We start from the raw sequence: 18,532 nt of genomic DNA on the forward strand, positions 1-18,532 counted from the left end.
ATTCACAGAGCTTCTTGAAATCCCACTAGCGTTGTTTGCTCCTCACATATACATTTCAAATAATCTGAAAATTTTCCCCAATCTTTGATGAACTTTTGGTCACGTAAATATCTGATCTTCCCCGTTAGTTTATCTAATTCTGCATAGTCCATCAGTTTCATTCTCCATTCTTCTAACGTCGGTAGTTGTTCCTGTTTCCATTTTGGGGCCAGTAGTATTCTCGCTGCAGTTACGGTGTTCTCATAATATTTTGGACTGCCACCTCCCATCATCCCTGACCATTGCCCATGCTGGCCAGGACTGATGGGAGTTGTAGTCCAACAACATTGAGAAGGCATCCCATTGGCCACCCTGGACTGTAAGAAAGGGCAGAAATATCACCGTGTTGGACCTATTAAATTTCACTATGCACTGAGTTCTGCAAAGCTTCTTTTTCACTTCCTTTCAGTCTTTTTCAGTTTTCAGAAAAGTGTATTGAGTGACCTGATCAGCTTTGTGAGTATCGACTCATATTACTACTGTCTTTTATTAATTTGATCCAACTATGTGGCGGCAAAGAACTCTAAAGGGCAGTTGTCCTTCTTCAAAACTATGCTCACTGTGTTGCATGCTGATTTTCAGTGTGTGCTTTCTCCTTGTGGAGTTAAGTGGGAGACTGAATAGTTTTCCTTATTCCTGTTACAAACCATCTGTGATAACATTTAGGCTTCTCATATCTCACTCTCATTTATATCCCAGCTTTTGGAGCTCAAGGTCGTGCAGTGTTCTTCAGCTTCTTTATGCCACACAACAGCCCTATGAAGTGGGTTAGACCAAGAGAGACACTGACTGGCCAAAGGTCATCCAGTTCATTTCATGGCTGAGCAAGGATTTGAACCCTGCTCTTCCAGGTCACAGTCTACACCCCACTGATGTTTCCTCTTGTGCTGTGTCTCAGTGTAGATGAAGGTCATCAAAGATGCTGGTAGCTGTTGAACTATGTTCAGTATTCATTATTTGAAATATCATTTTCTGGGGTTGGGTGGGGTCCTATCTCTTCCCCAACAAATCCCCAATACCTTGGTTTTTGAACAGCTTAGTTCTCAAACGTTTTGGCTCCTGGACCCTGCAAACGCAGAAGTGACTGTTCCAGTTTGTGAACGATTTGTGGAAGCTGAATGCCCACATTCCATGGCTTCTGATTGCCTGCAGGAGCTTCCTGCAGCCAAACAGAAGCAGCACTTCGGTTTTTGAATATTTCAGAAGTCGAATGGACTTCTGGAACGGATTCCATCCAACTTCCAAGGTACAACTGCATTAGTTTTCTTATCAGTAGCGTCAACGCATAGAGTATTAGATGTACTGCTGGATAAGTGTTTGATGGTTCTTGCATTTGTTTAAAAACCAATAAAAATCGGTTATAAAAAGGTGTTTTTAATTTGTTTATTCAATTTAATTATTGTGAGTGGTATCCAACATTCATGTTCTGGTAGCGCAAGAGGTTTTAACGTTTTTGGATCCACACAGTTGCAAACGTTTTCATGTGTGGTGGTGTTTGCGAGGGACGTATTCGTAGACTTCACAGAACAGAGTAAAATTCACAAAATGTGAGGTTATCTGGAGCTGAGGCATAAGTTGACGGACTAACCTACATTTCCCTCTGCTGACCTATAGCTAGAAAAGCCACTGTCACACTGTGAGGCACCTGTTGTGGTTGTGAAACCAATTACAGGCTCGCAAATTGCTGTGTAAATTTTGAAACATCCCATAAATCCAACTTAGCCGGCTCCTGCCAATGTCACTAAATGCCACTCTTGCTGCTGACAACGTGGTTCCCATAGTAACAAGGTGCTTTGGGAGGGAGGCAAAGGGGATCTAAGAAGGCAGAGACCGGAGAACAAAAGACAAATTGTAGTTGACTGAGCCCAATTGAGAACAGCCAAATAATAGCACCTTGTGAGGTACTATAAAGTAGTTTACTGCTGCAAGGTCTGAAACATTCTCATCCCAGACTTGTATTAATAAAATTTTATAGCGCGAGCACACCTCAGTTTATTTGAAAATAGGTACGGTTCTGGAAACTGGGGAAGTCTGAATGTCTTTAGGATTTGATATATGTAGCATTTCCAAACCCTCAGAAGCGACTCCTCACAGAGCTAGAACTCCCGGCAACTTGAACAAACAACAGTTCTCAGGATTATTTGGGGGAAGTCGTGTGCATTAAATGTGCATTTAACGGATGTATCAGTGGTATGGGCAATGCCCTCAATGTAGTCTTGTTCTAACAAAGGGGCTAAACAAGCCAAAACTGGAAGGAAATTTCAGCTAGAAAAGGCAGCTTCTGATGACGGGGAAGGAGAAACTTCTGGTGGCAAAAATAAAAGAATAGATCTCCCATACAGAGGGATCTGTGGCCTCTTAAACTCAGGGGCTGCAATCCTATACAGTGGCACCTCAGGTTACATACGCTTCAGGTTACATATGCTTCAGGTTACAGACTCCGCTAACCCAGAAATAGTGCTTCAGGTTAAGAACTTTGCTTCAGGATGAGAACAGAAATTGTGCTCCGGTGGCGTGGCAGCAGCAGGAGGCCCCATTAGCTAAAGTGGTGCTTCAGGTTAAGAACAGTTTCAGGTTAAGAACGGGCCTGCGGAACAAATTAAGTATTTAACCCGAGGTACCACTGTACTCACTGTCCTGGCCATAAATCTCTTTGGACTGAAGTATGGGACTAACATCTCAGTAGATACGTCTAGGCATTCACTCCATATATTCAAACTGATTTAAGGTCATATTACGTTTGTTAGTGCAGCGTAGTTGTGCTTTCTGTGCATATTATTGAGAAGCAAGAATATCTATTTTAGTAAAGTGTGTTGCCAGATCAGCACTTTTAAGATCACCGCTCAGGTCAAAATAAGGACAATTGTACTGGTTTACATGGCTCTGTTTATGAGCTGCAGTCGGCATTTTTCAGTAGCTGACCCAATGCGCTGAAACCATGCAAAACATTGCACCCAATAGAGGAATGTAAGCGAGGGACTTCACTGGTCCTTCCCTCCAGTACATGAACCACTGAAAAGGACCCGAAGAGCCAATGTATACAGAAGAGCAACTCTCTATGAGTGTGTTATGCATCTTATAACATGAATGTGCCTATGCACTGCTGTACACTCTTTGGAGAAAAGGTTTCCTCTTTAGGAAAGGGAACCTATTCTCTGATCTGACAAATTCAGTCCGCCTTCTTTTCTATAAAGTGAGGGGAACAGCACTACAACATCAGCAACTTTATTTGCCTCAACTATAAGCATGAGTTTGACCAAACTGTGGGAGGCAGTGGAAAACAGGAGTGCCTGGCGTGCTCTGGTCCATGTGGTCACGAAGAGCCGGACACGACTAAACGACTAAACAACAACACAAAAGCATAAGTAACCACCCGAGGTTCAGGATAGCAGACAATCCGTGGCACTGCCAAGAGATACAGAGGAGGTGAGCGACAACGGAAAGGTGTCAGTGTCATCGCAAAGGGAAGAAGTTAAAAAACATCTCATTGTTGCAGTGGTCCAGATTTGTGTATTTCCTTTCTTCTTCAAAGTGCCACTCGTTTCCTTTCAGGGGCAAGGAGCTCTGGTAATAGTGATGGGCAGCATCTGCAATGAGGCAGGGCTCCTCTGGAGAGATCGGGCAGCAGGGGGAAGGAGCGTGGTTGCTGTTATAATGCAGGTGTGGCTTTCCTTCATACATGCCTTCTCCTCCAAATGTACCTACGTTAGATCTGAAGGACTGGTAGCCAACTTTTGCCATCGGGTCCCACTTGGTTGGAGCATGCTGGATGCCTGCATCAAGCGCACTTATGGAAGCCAGGGTTTCACAGTGTAGACCCGCCAGGGCTGTCGGAGAGCCGCTGCAGTATTTCTCTGCTAATGGGTTTCTTCCCAGGCCCACAGTCTTATTCCAGGTTTGTTGCTCTCTGTATTCAGAATATGCAAATACTGAGGGTTCAGCTGGGCCTCTGTAGCTATATTCTCTGCTTCTGATCTGTTTGCACCTGTCCAGGTATTTGCTGCAGTCTACGTCCGGAGTGTGCTCTATTAGATAAGAGGATTTTCTTGAACTGTACCCTTTGGCAAGAGACAAGCAATCGTTCAACACCTGCTCTTGTCCCAAGAAGGTACTTTGTGACATAAGGTCTTCCTGTTTGGAGACTATTAATGGCAAAGTGTCCTGGTTTGGCTTCTCACCTGTCAGGGACTTAAGAGAGAAAAATGCATCATAATATCATGCAGCCAAACAAAAAGCCCTCTTAATTTCTCAGATTGATACTATTGAACTAGAAGGCTGCAGCTAAAGGACTTTAGCTGGGTTGTTCAACTCTGTGTGTGAAATTCATCCACCTTGTTTCCCCTTTTTGCCCCCTTAAGGTTGCCAGGTCACAAAGTCCCAGGATGTTCTACCGCTTGAGGCAAAGTAGAAAATGGCGTTCCCCCTGCTACTTCCTTCTCTACCCGCACTCTTCCACCTCCACCTGAGGCGACCAGAGGCAGCCCAGGGAAACCCTGGTGCACTGAAGGTGGCGGGGGAGGAAAAAGGAGTCCAGAGAGGAGCAAATGGAATTGGGGAGGTGGGAGCAGAGGAGACAGGTGACAAATGCAGGAGGTAGCACGCTGTGTGCTCCTCAGGGCCTGGATCTGTGACCCCTCACAGCTGGCCTCAACCTGCCACCCGAGACAACTGCCTCACTGAGCCTCAGGGGTGGGCCAGTCCTGTTCCTATGTCCTTATGCTTATCTCTCTTGCAAACCTTATGGTTCTCAATCTTGCAAACAGTGCACAGCTCCTCCTATCTCTTAGGCCAAGGATGGGGAACCTGAGCAAAGTAAGCAGTAGCTCTCCAGATGTTTAGACAAGAATGCCATCAACCCCAGTCAATATCCCCAGTCAGGGATAATGTAATTCAACAACATCTGGAGGGCCACTAGTTCCTTACCCCGTCTTCATCTATGGGAATTTTGCTCCACTTCTACTTGGCCCCTCTTTTATTTAATTTCATGTCTCTACTGAATATTTGTTTCCTCAGGCCACTGCCTACTTTGCTCAACTGTCACTTAGTAGCTGGGACAGTTGACCAGTTCTTCTAGCACTCTGTTTTCTCTCCAACCAAACCATGCAGCCCCTTCTCACTTTTAACACAGCTATGTTTATCCAGCGTCACCTCTCTGTTTTATTAGTTCTTCCTTGCCTTCAACCCCTTTCCTTAAGCTTCATTCTCATTTATCTTTCCTTCATCCCCCTCCCCCTTAGTACCTTTCATTCGGTTTCCTTTCCTCTGGGCTCGTCCTTCGTTATCTTCCCTACAGTGGTCCTTGTTCATCCTCTGTGTGAGAGATTTTAATCCCAGCCAAACTGACAACTCTCCCTTCCCTCACAGAAACTAGACTGAAAATGATTTCCTTCCTTGAACAACTGGATATTCTGAACCGTCGCACAAGTTCAGCTTCACTGCCGCAGGCACAAATAATAGAGACAGGTAGGAGCACCAACCAAATGGGCAAAGTGCTCCAGTTCAGGGTTCTGCCAGCCAGCCAAGCCCTCTTACAGAATACCCCATTGCATCCCCTCTCCTCCCTCCCCCCACCAGATAGCATTCTCTGGCTATGACTGAGAATGCTCAGACCTTTCTGGATATTTTTTCTGAAGGTTTTTGGGGTTTCTGCAAACCTTGGAGTTCTCCTAAGCCTGCTGATGCTCCTGCCTCATGTGTGGGTGATGCTGAATCAGCACTCACCCCCAAAACATTGCTAATAGAGGGAATTATACAGTAAATACGATGCAGCGTCACCACAAATTCTACAGTGCTGCTTATAGTGCTGACAGCTCTTCTTCCATGAACTGGAAAATTGCCATGTTGTGATTTTCCAGTTTGCAGGAGAAAGGGGGCGATCTTTTTTTATGAATTAGTCACTCCAATATTACACTACTCATGTGGGTAAATCACTTGCATGAACAGCTGCTTTTGCAAAAGTTGGCTGCCAGTGTATTGTCACAAGTGACCCAGAGATTCCTGGTCCGTTCCTTCCACTCCAGCAGCTATGCAATGTAACCCAGAGAAACCCAGGGAGCCAAATAGCTCTCTAATCTAAAAAGGATCACACCCCCTCATCAGAACATGTATTTTACAACTGCATAAATCAAAGTTATTTTGCCTGCACGTGAATTGACCTAAATGTATGAAAAGAGACAAACGTGTCACTGTGGCTAGAAACCTGTGTCTGGATTAGGGATGGCCAAGCCTATCAATTTCAGTCTTTCTCAGTTTCTCATTTTTCTCATTTTTCTCATTTTTCTCATTTTTCTCATTTTTCTCATTTTTCTCATCTTTCTCATCTTTCACAACTTCAGTTCTCCACATTTCAAAGCAGTCTGCAAAGGCATAGCGTTTGCCTATATGGTTTGAACAAACACCAGTCATTTGCTAAATTTGCTCTTGGGCATTGCTCTTGGGCACAGAACAATGAATTTGCTTTGAACACCACAGCTGTAGGATTATAACTGGGGGGAGTTTAATCCTCCACCCCCCCAAAAAAACCCACATTGGGCCACTGATAAGAGACTTGCGGCTATTATTATTATTATTATTATTATTATTATTATTATTATTACATATCAGTGTATTTTGATAATTAGTAGTAAATTACTACTTGCAGAAATAAGACATAGCAAAACATGCTTCTGCTGTATGGGGACTTTGTGAAGACATTTTGCAAGCACCAAATTCTTTAGAGCCCATCCCTTTCTAAGTTAAAAAGTAATGTGACACTCCAAGGAAAATGTTAAAAATCCATCTAATTTTAGCTTGTTCTTTTTTTTTTAGGTGTTGAAACATACTAGGGTAGTCTCCTTCCTTGTGCATAATTTAGGGGTGATTTCCCCCACTCCCTTTCCTAAGTTGCTCCACATCGGAAGTCAGTATTCTCTCACTGTGACAGCATTTACTGGTAGATGTCAGAGAGATCACTCAACTTGCTGCAGGTGCATTAAAGTGCACTAAAATCCCATTGAAATTAACATAAATATAGATCAACGGGACTGAAGTTAATTTAAAACCTGCAGGCAACATATCTATATTGATACGGATGTCTGTTTGTCAAGGCATTTGCTATGCAGAAACATTTTCCTTCCTTCTCCTCCTGACCATCTGTCACAGGTCTAAGGAAAGACTTTGGTAGGTTGGAAATGAAGCACCATTTTTACAAAACTGAATTCTCATACCCAGCCTATATCTACGCCTAAGCGTGTGTCACTGAAAAGCCAAGTAGGCTTAGTTAGACGCTTGGTTACAGTAGGTCAGCCTTCCCCAAGCTGGTGCCCTCCGTATGTTGTTGGAGTCTAGATCCCACAATCAGCATCATCAATGGTCAGGGATGATGGAAGTGGTGGGGTCGCGCCATATCTTTAAAGCACTCTTACACCACCGAAACAGTCGTGTCTGCAGTTTAAGGGTGCTGCCTCCTAGACATACAATTCCCAGCACATGTAACAAACTACAGTTCCCAAGATTTTCCATTCCTGTTTAAAGTTGTCCAAGAGTGTTGTGGAGGTGACCACCAAAATCTGGAGGGCCACAGCTTTCCCTGCCCCTACTGTATTGCTTCTCTGTTTACCCAATCCCTTCTCTTCCTCCGTTGTTTCTCCAGTGTCTGAATTTAGAGTGTAAGCCCCTTGGGGCAGGGAACTGTCATCCTCTACTCTGTCAAGCACCATACACACGATGGTTCACAGTTCTTGCACTGTCTGTACACATATAAGACCCCCAAAAGTGAGGTACCGTATTTTTCTGTGTATAACATGACCCCATGTATCAGACGACCCCTATTTTTGGGAGCCCTCAACAGTTGTTGAGCTTCTTTTGTAAGTTCGCTGAGCTGTTGAGCAGCTTTTTGACGATCCCCCACTCTGGCTGACGGAACTGGTACCGTAATACACCGCATACTGGCACTCACCAACTACTCTTCCTAAGCCGGGAAGAGCGGGTAAGCAGCCTCCTCTCCGACATTTCCCTGCTACCGCCGCAACACCAGCCCTTGCTTACTTAACATATTAACCCGTGTATAAGACGACCCTCAATTTATCACAAAAAATTCAGGAAAAAAGCTCGTTTTATACATGGAAAAATACGGTAATAATGAAACCTGAAGTCAGATTGAAAATACAGATATATGCAGGATGCTGGCTTTTATTATACAGTGGTACCTCGAGTTACAAACGCCTCAGGTTACAAATGCTTCAGGTTACAAACTCTGCTAACCTGAAAGAGTTATCTCGAGTTGAGAACTTTGCCCCAGGATGAGAATGGAAATTGTGTGCCAGTGGTGCAGTGGCAGCAAGAGGTCCCATTAGCGAAAGCACACCTCTAGTTAAGAACAGTTTCAGGTTAAGAACGGACCTCCAGAACAAATTAAGTTTGTAACTAGGGGTACCACTGTACAGAATAAAACCCAGTATCCCAACATATATCCATATCTTCAACACCTTTCCTGTGTGACCAAGAAACAGAACCCAGGAAAGGGCTGTGAAGAGTCACCAGGGGTAGAGAGCCCCCACTCTACCCCATGGTATCCCCAAATTACTATTTTCCATATGATTGAATGGTTGCTATTCATTCAGATGAGAGAATAGTACACCACTGCAGTTGGGAGTCTACTGCTACAGTGAGGGAGAAACCTGCCTGGCCCTCATTTATAGACATCCCTCAGTTGACACACTGCACAGCACAGGGATTCTTGCAGTCCTCGTTACCCTCCTTCAATCCACCTGCCATAATGGCAGACATTTTGCTGGTAGTTAAAAAAACAAGCGTTTACCTCAGCATCTCTGCTCCGTTTAAGTCTCGGAGAACTTGGGGTGTGTGCTTTTTGTATCGATCGTCTTGCTTCGGCTTCCGATTTTGTTTCCGGCCTTGGATGATCGTGAGCCCCCTTTGACTTTATAACAGCAAGTGAAGAAGGCGTAGGGGCATAAAACCACAAGGCAGTTTTCAACACAATGCTCGCAAGACAAGGGGTGTAAAATCCAAAATGGCTTGCCTGTCTCGTTGGATGTAACTCATTACATTTTAGATTAAAGTTTCAATTTAAATGGAAGTGGGTTGCCGAATTTGCTGAAATGGCAAAACCATCTCAAAAGATCCATGTATAGAATAGGTTATTCCGTAGGGGAAATCTGGCTTCATAGTCAAAATTGGTGATTTTATCCTGATACTGGTCATTGACTGCAATAAAAAACTTTATACTTGGTCAAAATTAAGAGCATAGTCACCTATAAAGGCACAGGAATGATAATCTGAGTTATCTATTTCTATTTCTATTTTTTACTCCTATTTTCCCCGAAAGGTTATGTGACTGAATTCTGACATAACTTTTTGAAATTCTATCTTGGAGGAAAATGCTACCATGATTTCCATGATGATTCCCATGTGGATGTTTAGTTGTCTTCTACATTCATATACCAAGGCTCATATCAATAGCTCATTTTTGCTTATTTGTGGCTGCAGTGCTCTGCATGCCATGGTGTTGACCTTTAAAGCCCTAAACAACCTCTGCCTTTTTCCTGGGACAATTTGGCATCTAAAGAATCACCCGTGAGTACTTAAAACTTGAACAATTGGACTTTAAATAAGGACTGGCCAGTAGAGAGGAATTGGACTTAAAATTTACTTCAATTTGGTACTGAAACGGGAAGGTCTAAACAGGAAGTCAGCCTTCCGTTTCTTTGTAGTTAGAATAAAGCAAAGACAACGTAAACTAGAGCTTAGAAAATTACTTTTAAAGGATTGGCTTTCATCATTTAAAATCGTGGAACCCCGCTTCAGTAGCAGGAGAAGAAGGGGGATCTTTTTTTGGACTGTTTAAACCTGCAGAAGTGAGTTTAAAGTAAAGTAACTTTCCACCGTCCTGATCCTGGAGCAGAGTGTCAGGACTGACGTTTGAAGCTCATTGACCAGAGACAAATGTTTTTGACAGACAGCTAAAAGAAAAGTAACATAGTGACTCCATTGTTTCCTTTCTCATTTCAAAGGAACAAATATTGACTGAATATCTTAAAAAAGAAACTTTGTTGCTATTGTTCTTAAGTGCAAGAAATGGAGGGAGTTGCGGCCCTGCAGGATCATGAGCCTTTGGATTTGATAAATGAATTTGGAAAAAACCAGATTTGGAAAGATAAAGTTTGGTTTGGTTTGGAAATGGGGGGTTGGACTGACCCTCCCATGCAGGGATGTTTGGACTTTCTGAGTCTGGTAATGGGCCGTCAGATGTTTGGAGCTGTGGGGGCTCTCTATTTTGGAGGGAATCTGAAACAGGTGTTTAAATATCACATGGAGTTTAGTCTGGACTATGGAAATGGGGCTGATCTGCTGAAAAGGGTCAAAAACATTACTAAGCTGGAGTTCCCACAAGTGAAAGGAAAATATGAAGAAGAGTCGCGGAAGGGACATGGAAGAGACTTGAGGGCCTCGGATATAAGGATACGAGGTTAATGCGCTAGATCAATGGGACAAAAAGGACTGACAAAATCCGGGACCAGGAGGAAGGGACGCTGGATGAAGATTGGATTGTTTTACTTTTTTTTCTTTTATCATTAGAACTGTTTTAAAATAATTGATGAATGTTAGAAAAATGTTGAAATGGAACTACTTGGTTCTAGTAAAAATCTTTAAAGAATTAGGTTAATGATATGGTTATGAGAAATTGGTAAAAATAAGATTTAAGTTTTAAGGTTTGCTATAAGACAAGATGAAAATAGATTAAGATTAATGTAAGGACAAAATATTATGAACTATGGAAAAGATTTGCTGTGATAATTATTAACCAGGATACAAGAAAGGGGAGGAGGAGGAGGTCAAAGAAAGAAGGTAATGAAAGATAAAAATTTGAGAATGATGGATGTATTTTTTCTTTCTATTTTTCTGTTTTGTCTTTTTTTCTGTTTTTTCTTTTTTATAATTTTAAAAAATCTTTAATAAATATTATTAAAAATAAAAATAAAATGGTTGTTTTCATGCAATGCTATTTTTCTAGAGGTGTTGAAACTCATCCTGAACGCCTCCCTTATTTTCTTAGAATGGCAATGGCGCCCACCTAAGAGGTGCCGGAACTGAGTTCCAGAGAGTTCCAGCTGGAAAAAAGGCTTGTTTTTATGTATAAGCATGGCCAACTGGTTAACTTTTGTGGATCCCCTTACCTGAGGTGTCATACCTCACTAACAATTTAAATACTCTCTTTGGCTCAGTGTGAAACATTTCCTGGTTTGCTCATCTTCCAAGCACAGTTCAGCTATAACAGCAGGCTTGCCTTGAATAAATCAGATACTGTTACCAACCTGAAAAAATATGAATGGTCCTTCATGTCTCCAGAAGTTTGTTACAGGGTATCCACCATGACCTCGGCAGGGAATAAGCTTCAAGGGCCCATAGCAGTTGGGACACGATTTTCCTGAAACAAGTGTACCATTAAATATTTTATTCTGAATGAACTTAGTTTTAAGATTATGTCATGTTAGAAGTTCATTGTGTAGGGTACAATATACTCTTTTCATGTTGGGTTATTGACAGCAGATGTCTCTGCTTGTAGCAAAGGTGCTACAGGGTCAGGGACCCCTGACCATTAGGTCCAGTCGTGGCCGACTCTGGGGTTGCGGCGCTCATCTCGCTTTATTGGCCGAGGGAGCCGGCGTACAGCTTCCGGGTCATGTGGCCAGCATGACTAAGCCACTTCTGGTGAACCAGAGCAGCGCACGGAAATGCCGTTTACCTTCCCGCCAAAGCGGTACCTATTTATCTACTTGCACTTTGATGTGCTTTCGAACTGCTAGGTTGGCAGGAGCAGGGACCAAACAATGGACGCTCACCCCATCACGGGGATTTGAACTGCCGACCTTCTGATCGGCAAGTCCTAGGCTCTGTGGTTTAACCCACAGCACCACCCGCGTTCCAATAAATGCAATGGGACTTGTGTTCAGGTAAAATATCTTTGGAAAGTGAAATGTGCTGTAGGCACAAATGAAACACAAAACCCAAACTTGTCTAAGGCTGTGAACCTATGTCCCCTTACCTGGAAGTAAGTCCCATTGAACTCAATGGAACATATTTCTGTGTAGAAATTAGATTGTGCTGTAGGATTCTCAGCTTCGAATTGATCAACGGGATGCGGGTAGCGCTGTGGGTAAAACCTCAGCGCCTAGGACTTGCCGATCGCATGGTCGGTGGTTCGAATCCCCGCGGTGGGGTGCGCTCCCGTCGTTTGGTCCCAGCGCCTGCCAACCTAGCAGTTCAAAAGCACCTTCAGGTGCAAGTAGATAAATAGGGACCGCTTACCAGCGGGAAGGTAAACGGCGTTCCGTGTGCTGCGCTGGCTCGCCAGATGCAGCTTGTCACGCTGGCCACGTGACCCGGAAGTGTCTGCGGACAGCGCTGGCTCCTGGCCTATAGAGTGAGATGAGCGCACAACCCTAGAGTCTGGCAAGACTGGCCCGAACGGGCAGGGGTACCTTTACCTTTCCTATCTTGATCAACCTTACTTACCTCTACTTGAAATAAAGTCCCATTTGATTTTATTGAGATTTTCTGAGTGTGCTTATTACCTTAGACTATAAGCTCTTATGTTTGTTATTACACCATCAAAAAAATATACATGTTCACTTAGCCTGAATAATTTTGGTATTCCTCAGTAAAGGACCAATATATGATCCTTATAATTAGATATAGATACAATATTATCCTTAGTGGAACTAATTCACTTTCTGCCCCAAATAAATTGCATTCTTTTGGGAAAGTTTCCATTTAGAAGATTGCATGAATATTCTCTCCCCAAAACTTCATCAAATAATTAAGACTTCCAGAAATTAATTTATCTTCTATGAGTGTCACAATCTTTCTTTCAGGATTGTCCTAATTTTTGTCCTAATCCTTACCTTCCAAGTACATATTCTATTCTGTACACACCTGCAGATCTGTTTTACTGAATTACACAGGGCTCATGTTCAAGTAAGAATACTCAGGATCAGCTTGTAAACTAGGCTCACTTACTTTAAAGTAAACTCAGTGTACTTTTTTTAAAAAAATGCACATATATTATATAAGGGGAAAGGGTACTTTTAAAAATGCATCCATTTGTGAAAGAAAATCACTTGCAAAATGTGTTTAATAGGCGAAATGTGAACTGGAAAAAAGAGAAAGAGAGAGGGGGGGAAAGGCCATATCCATCCATCCCTACAATTATATGTACTTCACGATGTGATACTTCCAACGTGTGGCTGGAGATGTACTAGTCTAATGCAAGTCAGGTTCTGAACCAGGATTACCCAGTAGATTTTTTTTGTGGCAGCGGAAACCCAAATTGAACTGCAAGAAGTCTAATGTAAGCCCTTTTCAAAGAAGCATACTTACTCTGCTGTTTTTGCCTGGCCTTGTCACATATAGCCGGCCTCAGATACATCTTTCCCCCATCTGAAGTTGAGCAATCATTGCTGCAGACCACGACTCCGAGGCAGGACTTTTTTAAGATGCGCGAGTTGTGATTGTTGGTGTTCCTCATTGCCCAGCTACTTAGGTGCCTCTGAGCATTTTTGTCATCAGAGCTATAGATACATTTTACATAGGAATCTGGCCATTCCTGAAACCAATCTGTTTGTTTCACGTCCTGTAAGGAACCCAAAGAATGTGATGTTTCAAAGCTAGGAAACAAGTCCCCGCCACACAACCTAAATTCAAAGACAATGAATCAAGTCTGCAACACAGAGCTCCCTTATTTGTTTGCATTTATTAAGTCTACTTTACATTTATTGCAGAAACAATTATCTGCTCCCCTCTGCCCTAGCAAATATATTAACCTGGCTGAATATTCTTCTATATTTCATGGTAGATTCCACATGGCTGTGCATGACCCTTATTCATTTACAGTGGTACCTTGTTTCTCAAAAGCCTTGGTTCCGAAAAACCAAAAACCTGGAAGTAAGTGTTACAGTTTCAAGCGTTTTTCAGAGGCCAAACATCCAATGTGGCTGTTGGCTATTGCCTGCACCAATCAGAAGCTGCGCCTTGGTTTTCAAACATTTCAGAAGTCAAACGGACTTCCGGAACGGATTGAGTTTGGCACTTTTGTTTTTGCTATTTACCGGTATTTTGCGTTTTTGTTTTTGAGGCTTTTTTTATTAATTTGTTTTTGTGACTGTGTGGAACCTAGTTCAGCTACTGATTGATTGATTGTGTGACTGCGGAAATGGATAAAAGCCCCCCATCCAAACAATGACTATCATCAGTGCAGGTATGAAAAATATTTATTTTTAATTTTTATCATCTACAATACTGTCTTATTTATTTTATAGTACAGTTTGATTACTGCTTTCATTTTATGGATCAGTGGTCTCGATAGTAAAATTCATGCTAAATTGCTGTTTTAGGGGTTGTTTTTAAAAGTCTGGAACGGATTAATCCGTTTTGCATTACTTTCTATTGGAAAGCGCACCTTGGTTTTGGAACGCTTTGATTTTGGAACAGACTTCTGGAACAGATTAAGTTTGAGAACCAAGATACCACTGTAATTAATTTGGAAATATTTCTAAACTGCTCAATGAAACCGCTCTTGAAGAGATGTGCATAATAATACTGTAGACGAAACACTGAAACCCACAAAACTATAAAGAAAACAATTACACATAAAATAATTATCATGCAAAGACAGACACAGTAAGTTAAACTTTTCAAATGAAGGTAGGTCACTAAATTATATGTCTGGGTAGACTTGCTGAAATTAGAAAAAAGCCTCAGAAGATGTCTAAAATAACATAGGGGGTCTCTGCCTAATGTCAATAAAACTTTATAAACATTCAGGGCTGATGAATGGCTGAAGGTACATATCATTTTAATTAGAACAGCATGGAGGATGATAACTGAGGCAGATAAGGGCTGCATATACACTCTGCCTTGAAAGCATAATTCTTTCCATCAAAGAATTCTGGGCATTGTAGTTTGTCGAGGGTTGCTGGGAATTGTAACTCTGTGAGGGGTAAACTACAGTGCCCAGAATTCTTTGAGGAAAAGAATGTGCTTCAATATTAATTCTTGCTGTTTGGATATGCACATTTGCATAACACTCAACAATTTGTGCCAATGAAGCAAAAGCCTAATTCCAGAACATCAAAGATGTCTCTTGGGACAAAACTGATGGTTTTCTTCCAATAGGAATGTGCTACAGCTGATCATATTCTAAAGGAGAGCAGTCACGCTCTATCTTCAAAGTACTGTAGAGCAGGAGAACCCAGGCAGATATGGAGAGCAACAATGCTTGTTGTTTGCTTGTGGATATTTGCATATTGTTCATGATTTGTGCTGAAGGTTACATATATAACATCAGAGATATCTCCTTGGGACAAATGTGCATTCTTATGAATGGGCTGAACTGATCACATCACAGAGGGGACTGGTCATTCATTCCTCATTCATATCTGAGTGTTTGACTTTTGGAAGATTTTTTTTTGATAGAAAAAAGAGGGAAAGAAATAGCATGCAAGTTCTGGTGGCTTTTCTCCCTTTCAAGATCACCTGCATAAAAATTACAAATTACTTTTTCAATTTACTTTACCCCAGTTCCACTGGTGTACTAGAACTATTTTTAAACGTGGAATTCTTTTTAAACATTTGTATTGTTTTTATATGTGGAAGTGTTTTCAATTTTTTATGCTTTTCTATTTTATAATTTCATTTTTTATTGTTGCCACTCAACCTGGGACTGTATGATAAAGACTAGGTATGAAATCTAATCAAATAAAGAAATAAATTCAGGGAAAATGATCAAGCACTATATCTGTTTTGGCAACTTTTGACACAGAAACTCTTAGAAAAATATAGATACCTGTATATCCATTCACGGCACTGTGGTTTGTTAGTGGTTGGATCTCAGATATTGTCAACTATTATCTAACCACAAGTTGACATCATGAAAATTTATGGTTTCTGTGACATGGATGGTTGTAAACATGAATGAAACACTCCAGCTTGCATGTGCTACAGCTGATTGGGATCTACCATAAATATGAGAATGTTGCATAGAATTTTGCTGACTGAAGCTGATAGGTTTTAACATCTCAATGGGTTTTTCACTTTCTTCACTCTGCTTAACTTTTTATTTCACAGGACATAATTTCTTTTCGCATTGGAATGAGTGTGATGCAAAGGCTCTTAACTTATGCGAAGTCCAGAGACCCTGGAACTAAGACCCTCACAACGTATTTGTCAATAACACCTATCAAATTCCTGTTGCAACTTCAGCTTAAGTTACCCTGTTAACATTTAGCTCTAATTACAGTCTAATAATGCTATAATATATGTTTTATTTGACAATGTTTAGAAATTGAAGACGTATTTTAAAAATATTTCAGTTTTGAGCAGTTATGAGTGCATTTTCATGCGCCTCCATGAGGCTTGCACAAAGCCCAGAAGTCCCTGGTGGCATGCAGTCAAAGAAGGTAACACGATATATGTGCCGAATGACCAACCTTTGCTGGGAATCTCATTCAAGCTACCGCCAAACCCATTTTGACCAAATGAATTCAACTCAGTTGCAGCCACCCTACAGCAGAACAATCTCCCCACCAAAATCCATTAGGACCTGTTGCTCTTTCATTTTAGGTAACAGGCAAAAATTTGAATCTTCAAAAACTTTTGATGAATCTTTCCTTTTCTAGCCTTTTTGTTTAAAGCACAGTTTGCCTTTTGACTGTTTCCAGAAATCATCATTGTTGACAATTGTCATAGTAACATGGGTGTTTTTTTTTATTACTATTGTAATAAGTAAAAGTGGGTGGCATACTGGGTGGCATGCAACTACATTTTACTCACTCAGAGTAGACCCATGAAAACTAATGCACACAACTAAGCTAGGGCTATCCATTTCAATGGGTTTATTCTGAGTAAAACTTAGTTTACCATGACTTTTAAACATTGAATTGCTGTTGTTTCGCTTCATTTGTCACATTGAATTTCTTTTTTGAGATGGATATAATCTTTTTTTAAAAATTCTCAGGTTTTATGATTTTTTTTGTTTCATCACCCTGTTGGCTGTGGATTTTTAAAAATGTACACCACCTGGAGTTACAAATAATTTAGCGGTATACAAATGACTTAAAGAAATAAATAATATAGTAAAGAAAAATAAAAACAGTAAGTAATATTGTTATCATCTAGTCCAACCGCCTGAATTTGCAGCTGTCCCACACAGGGATTGAACTTGCAACCTTGGCATTATCAGCACCATGCTAAAACCAACTGAGCTATCCAGGCTGAGCTAATACTGCTGAACTTCCGACTTGAGTTTCAAGAGTTTTCAACTGCAAGGGAATTATAAAGCACAATGGCAGCAAAGAGGTATTATCTGTTGTGCATACACTGATGGAATTATGCAAATGAATGATCAAGTAAGCAAATCAATAATATATTATAATATAATGACAGAATATGATGGTTTTTAGAGTAGCTGCAATTTCTACAATACTCTTTGGAATTCTATATACCGACCTTGGGGAGCTTGATGTCATTGATGTCCCAGCTGACCATTTCACCACTTTGAGGACCCAAGGCTTCCTGTTCCATGCTGACATCCTCTGCAGCTCTCAGCATTTCAAAACCCCTTCCCTAGACTCAGCAACAGCAGTCTCTACTGCCAGCCTTTGAAGCTGACTGTCTGGCAGCCACTTGACTCGCAAGTGTTTAGAACCAGGAAGCTGTTTCCTGAAGCCAAATGATAGGCTGCTCAAGCACCATTAAAGATAAAAATCTGTATCCTTTTGCTAGAAAAACTTGTTCCATCCAAAGTTTTGCAAGCGGCAACAATAATGGAAAGTATAGCTTCGAGACAAGAGTGTGGCCTTCTGGAGATGTCTGTAGCAGAGCTAAAGCAAAGCCCCCCCAAATGCAACTCCTTGTTCTCGTTCTGAAATTTATGGAGCCAAAGCACACCTGTTTCGTTCTAGTTAAACTTTCACATTGTAGTCAAGAGAAAGACACTATAACACTATAAAAGGACACTTGTTGTTCTTCTCTGTGCTAGAAATATACCGTAAGAATTTAAACAACAGAAAATACAGTTATTTACTCAGTCCCTCTGGGTGGAAGAAAATGTTTCAAATGCTGGGATGTTTCACAGCCTGGCCTCAATGTCCCAAAAGAAAATTGTGACAAAGCCTACAGTCCTGACCCCATTTACCTGGAGATAAGCCCCACCGAGTTCAATATGATTGTTGTTATTATTACTCATTGATTTATTAATGATATTCTATGCAATCATTCCAAAGCAATTTGCAGATAAGATTATTACAAACAGTTAAAAACACAAATACAGCAAATATAAAGGTAAAGGGACCCCTGACCATTAGGTCCAGTCGTGACCTACTCTGGGGTTGCGGCGCTCACCTCGCTTTATTTGCTGGGGGAGCCGGCGTACAGCTTCCGGGTCATGTGGCCAGTATGACTAAGCTGATTCTGGCGAACCAGAGCAGCGCACGGAAAC

The 18,532-nt window shown here is 41.5% G+C and overlaps 1 protein-coding gene across 1 annotated transcript; it reads right to left on the minus strand.

The window, feature by feature from the left end:
- Positions 1-3,244: 3,244 nt before the first annotated feature.
- GCM1 (glial cells missing transcription factor 1) lies at positions 3,245-18,146 on the minus strand. The gene is made up of 5 exons (XM_053381077.1): positions 17,542-18,146; positions 13,417-13,669; positions 11,352-11,464; positions 8,837-8,956; positions 3,245-4,227 (listed from the first exon to the last, which is right to left on the minus strand). The coding sequence occupies exons 1-5, from the start codon at positions 17,641-17,643 to the stop codon at positions 3,493-3,495; spliced, it is 1,323 nt and encodes a 440-aa protein (XP_053237052.1). The 5' UTR covers positions 17,644-18,146; the 3' UTR covers positions 3,245-3,492.
- Between the last annotated feature and the right edge of the window lie 386 nt (positions 18,147-18,532).

The sequence above is a fragment of the Podarcis raffonei genome, chromosome 3 (genome assembly GCF_027172205.1).
Source record: "Podarcis raffonei isolate rPodRaf1 chromosome 3, rPodRaf1.pri, whole genome shotgun sequence".
Classification (NCBI taxonomy): Eukaryota; Metazoa; Chordata; class Lepidosauria; order Squamata; family Lacertidae; genus Podarcis; species Podarcis raffonei.

Excerpts from the sequence above, each read along its gene's own strand:
- GCM1 (XM_053381077.1), bottom strand. The coding sequence starts at position 17,643 with ATGCTGAGAGCTGCAGAGGATGTCAGCATGGAACAGGAAGCCTTGGGT. Across the intron at positions 11,465-13,416 it reads GGCCAGGCAAAAACAGCAGA|GAAAATCGTGTCCCAACTGC; the intron begins GTAAGTATGCTT and ends CACTTGTTTCAG. Across the intron at positions 8,957-11,351 it reads GACCATTCATATTTTTTCAG|TCAAAGGGGGCTCACGATCA; the intron begins GTTGGTAACAGT and ends GCTGTTATAAAG.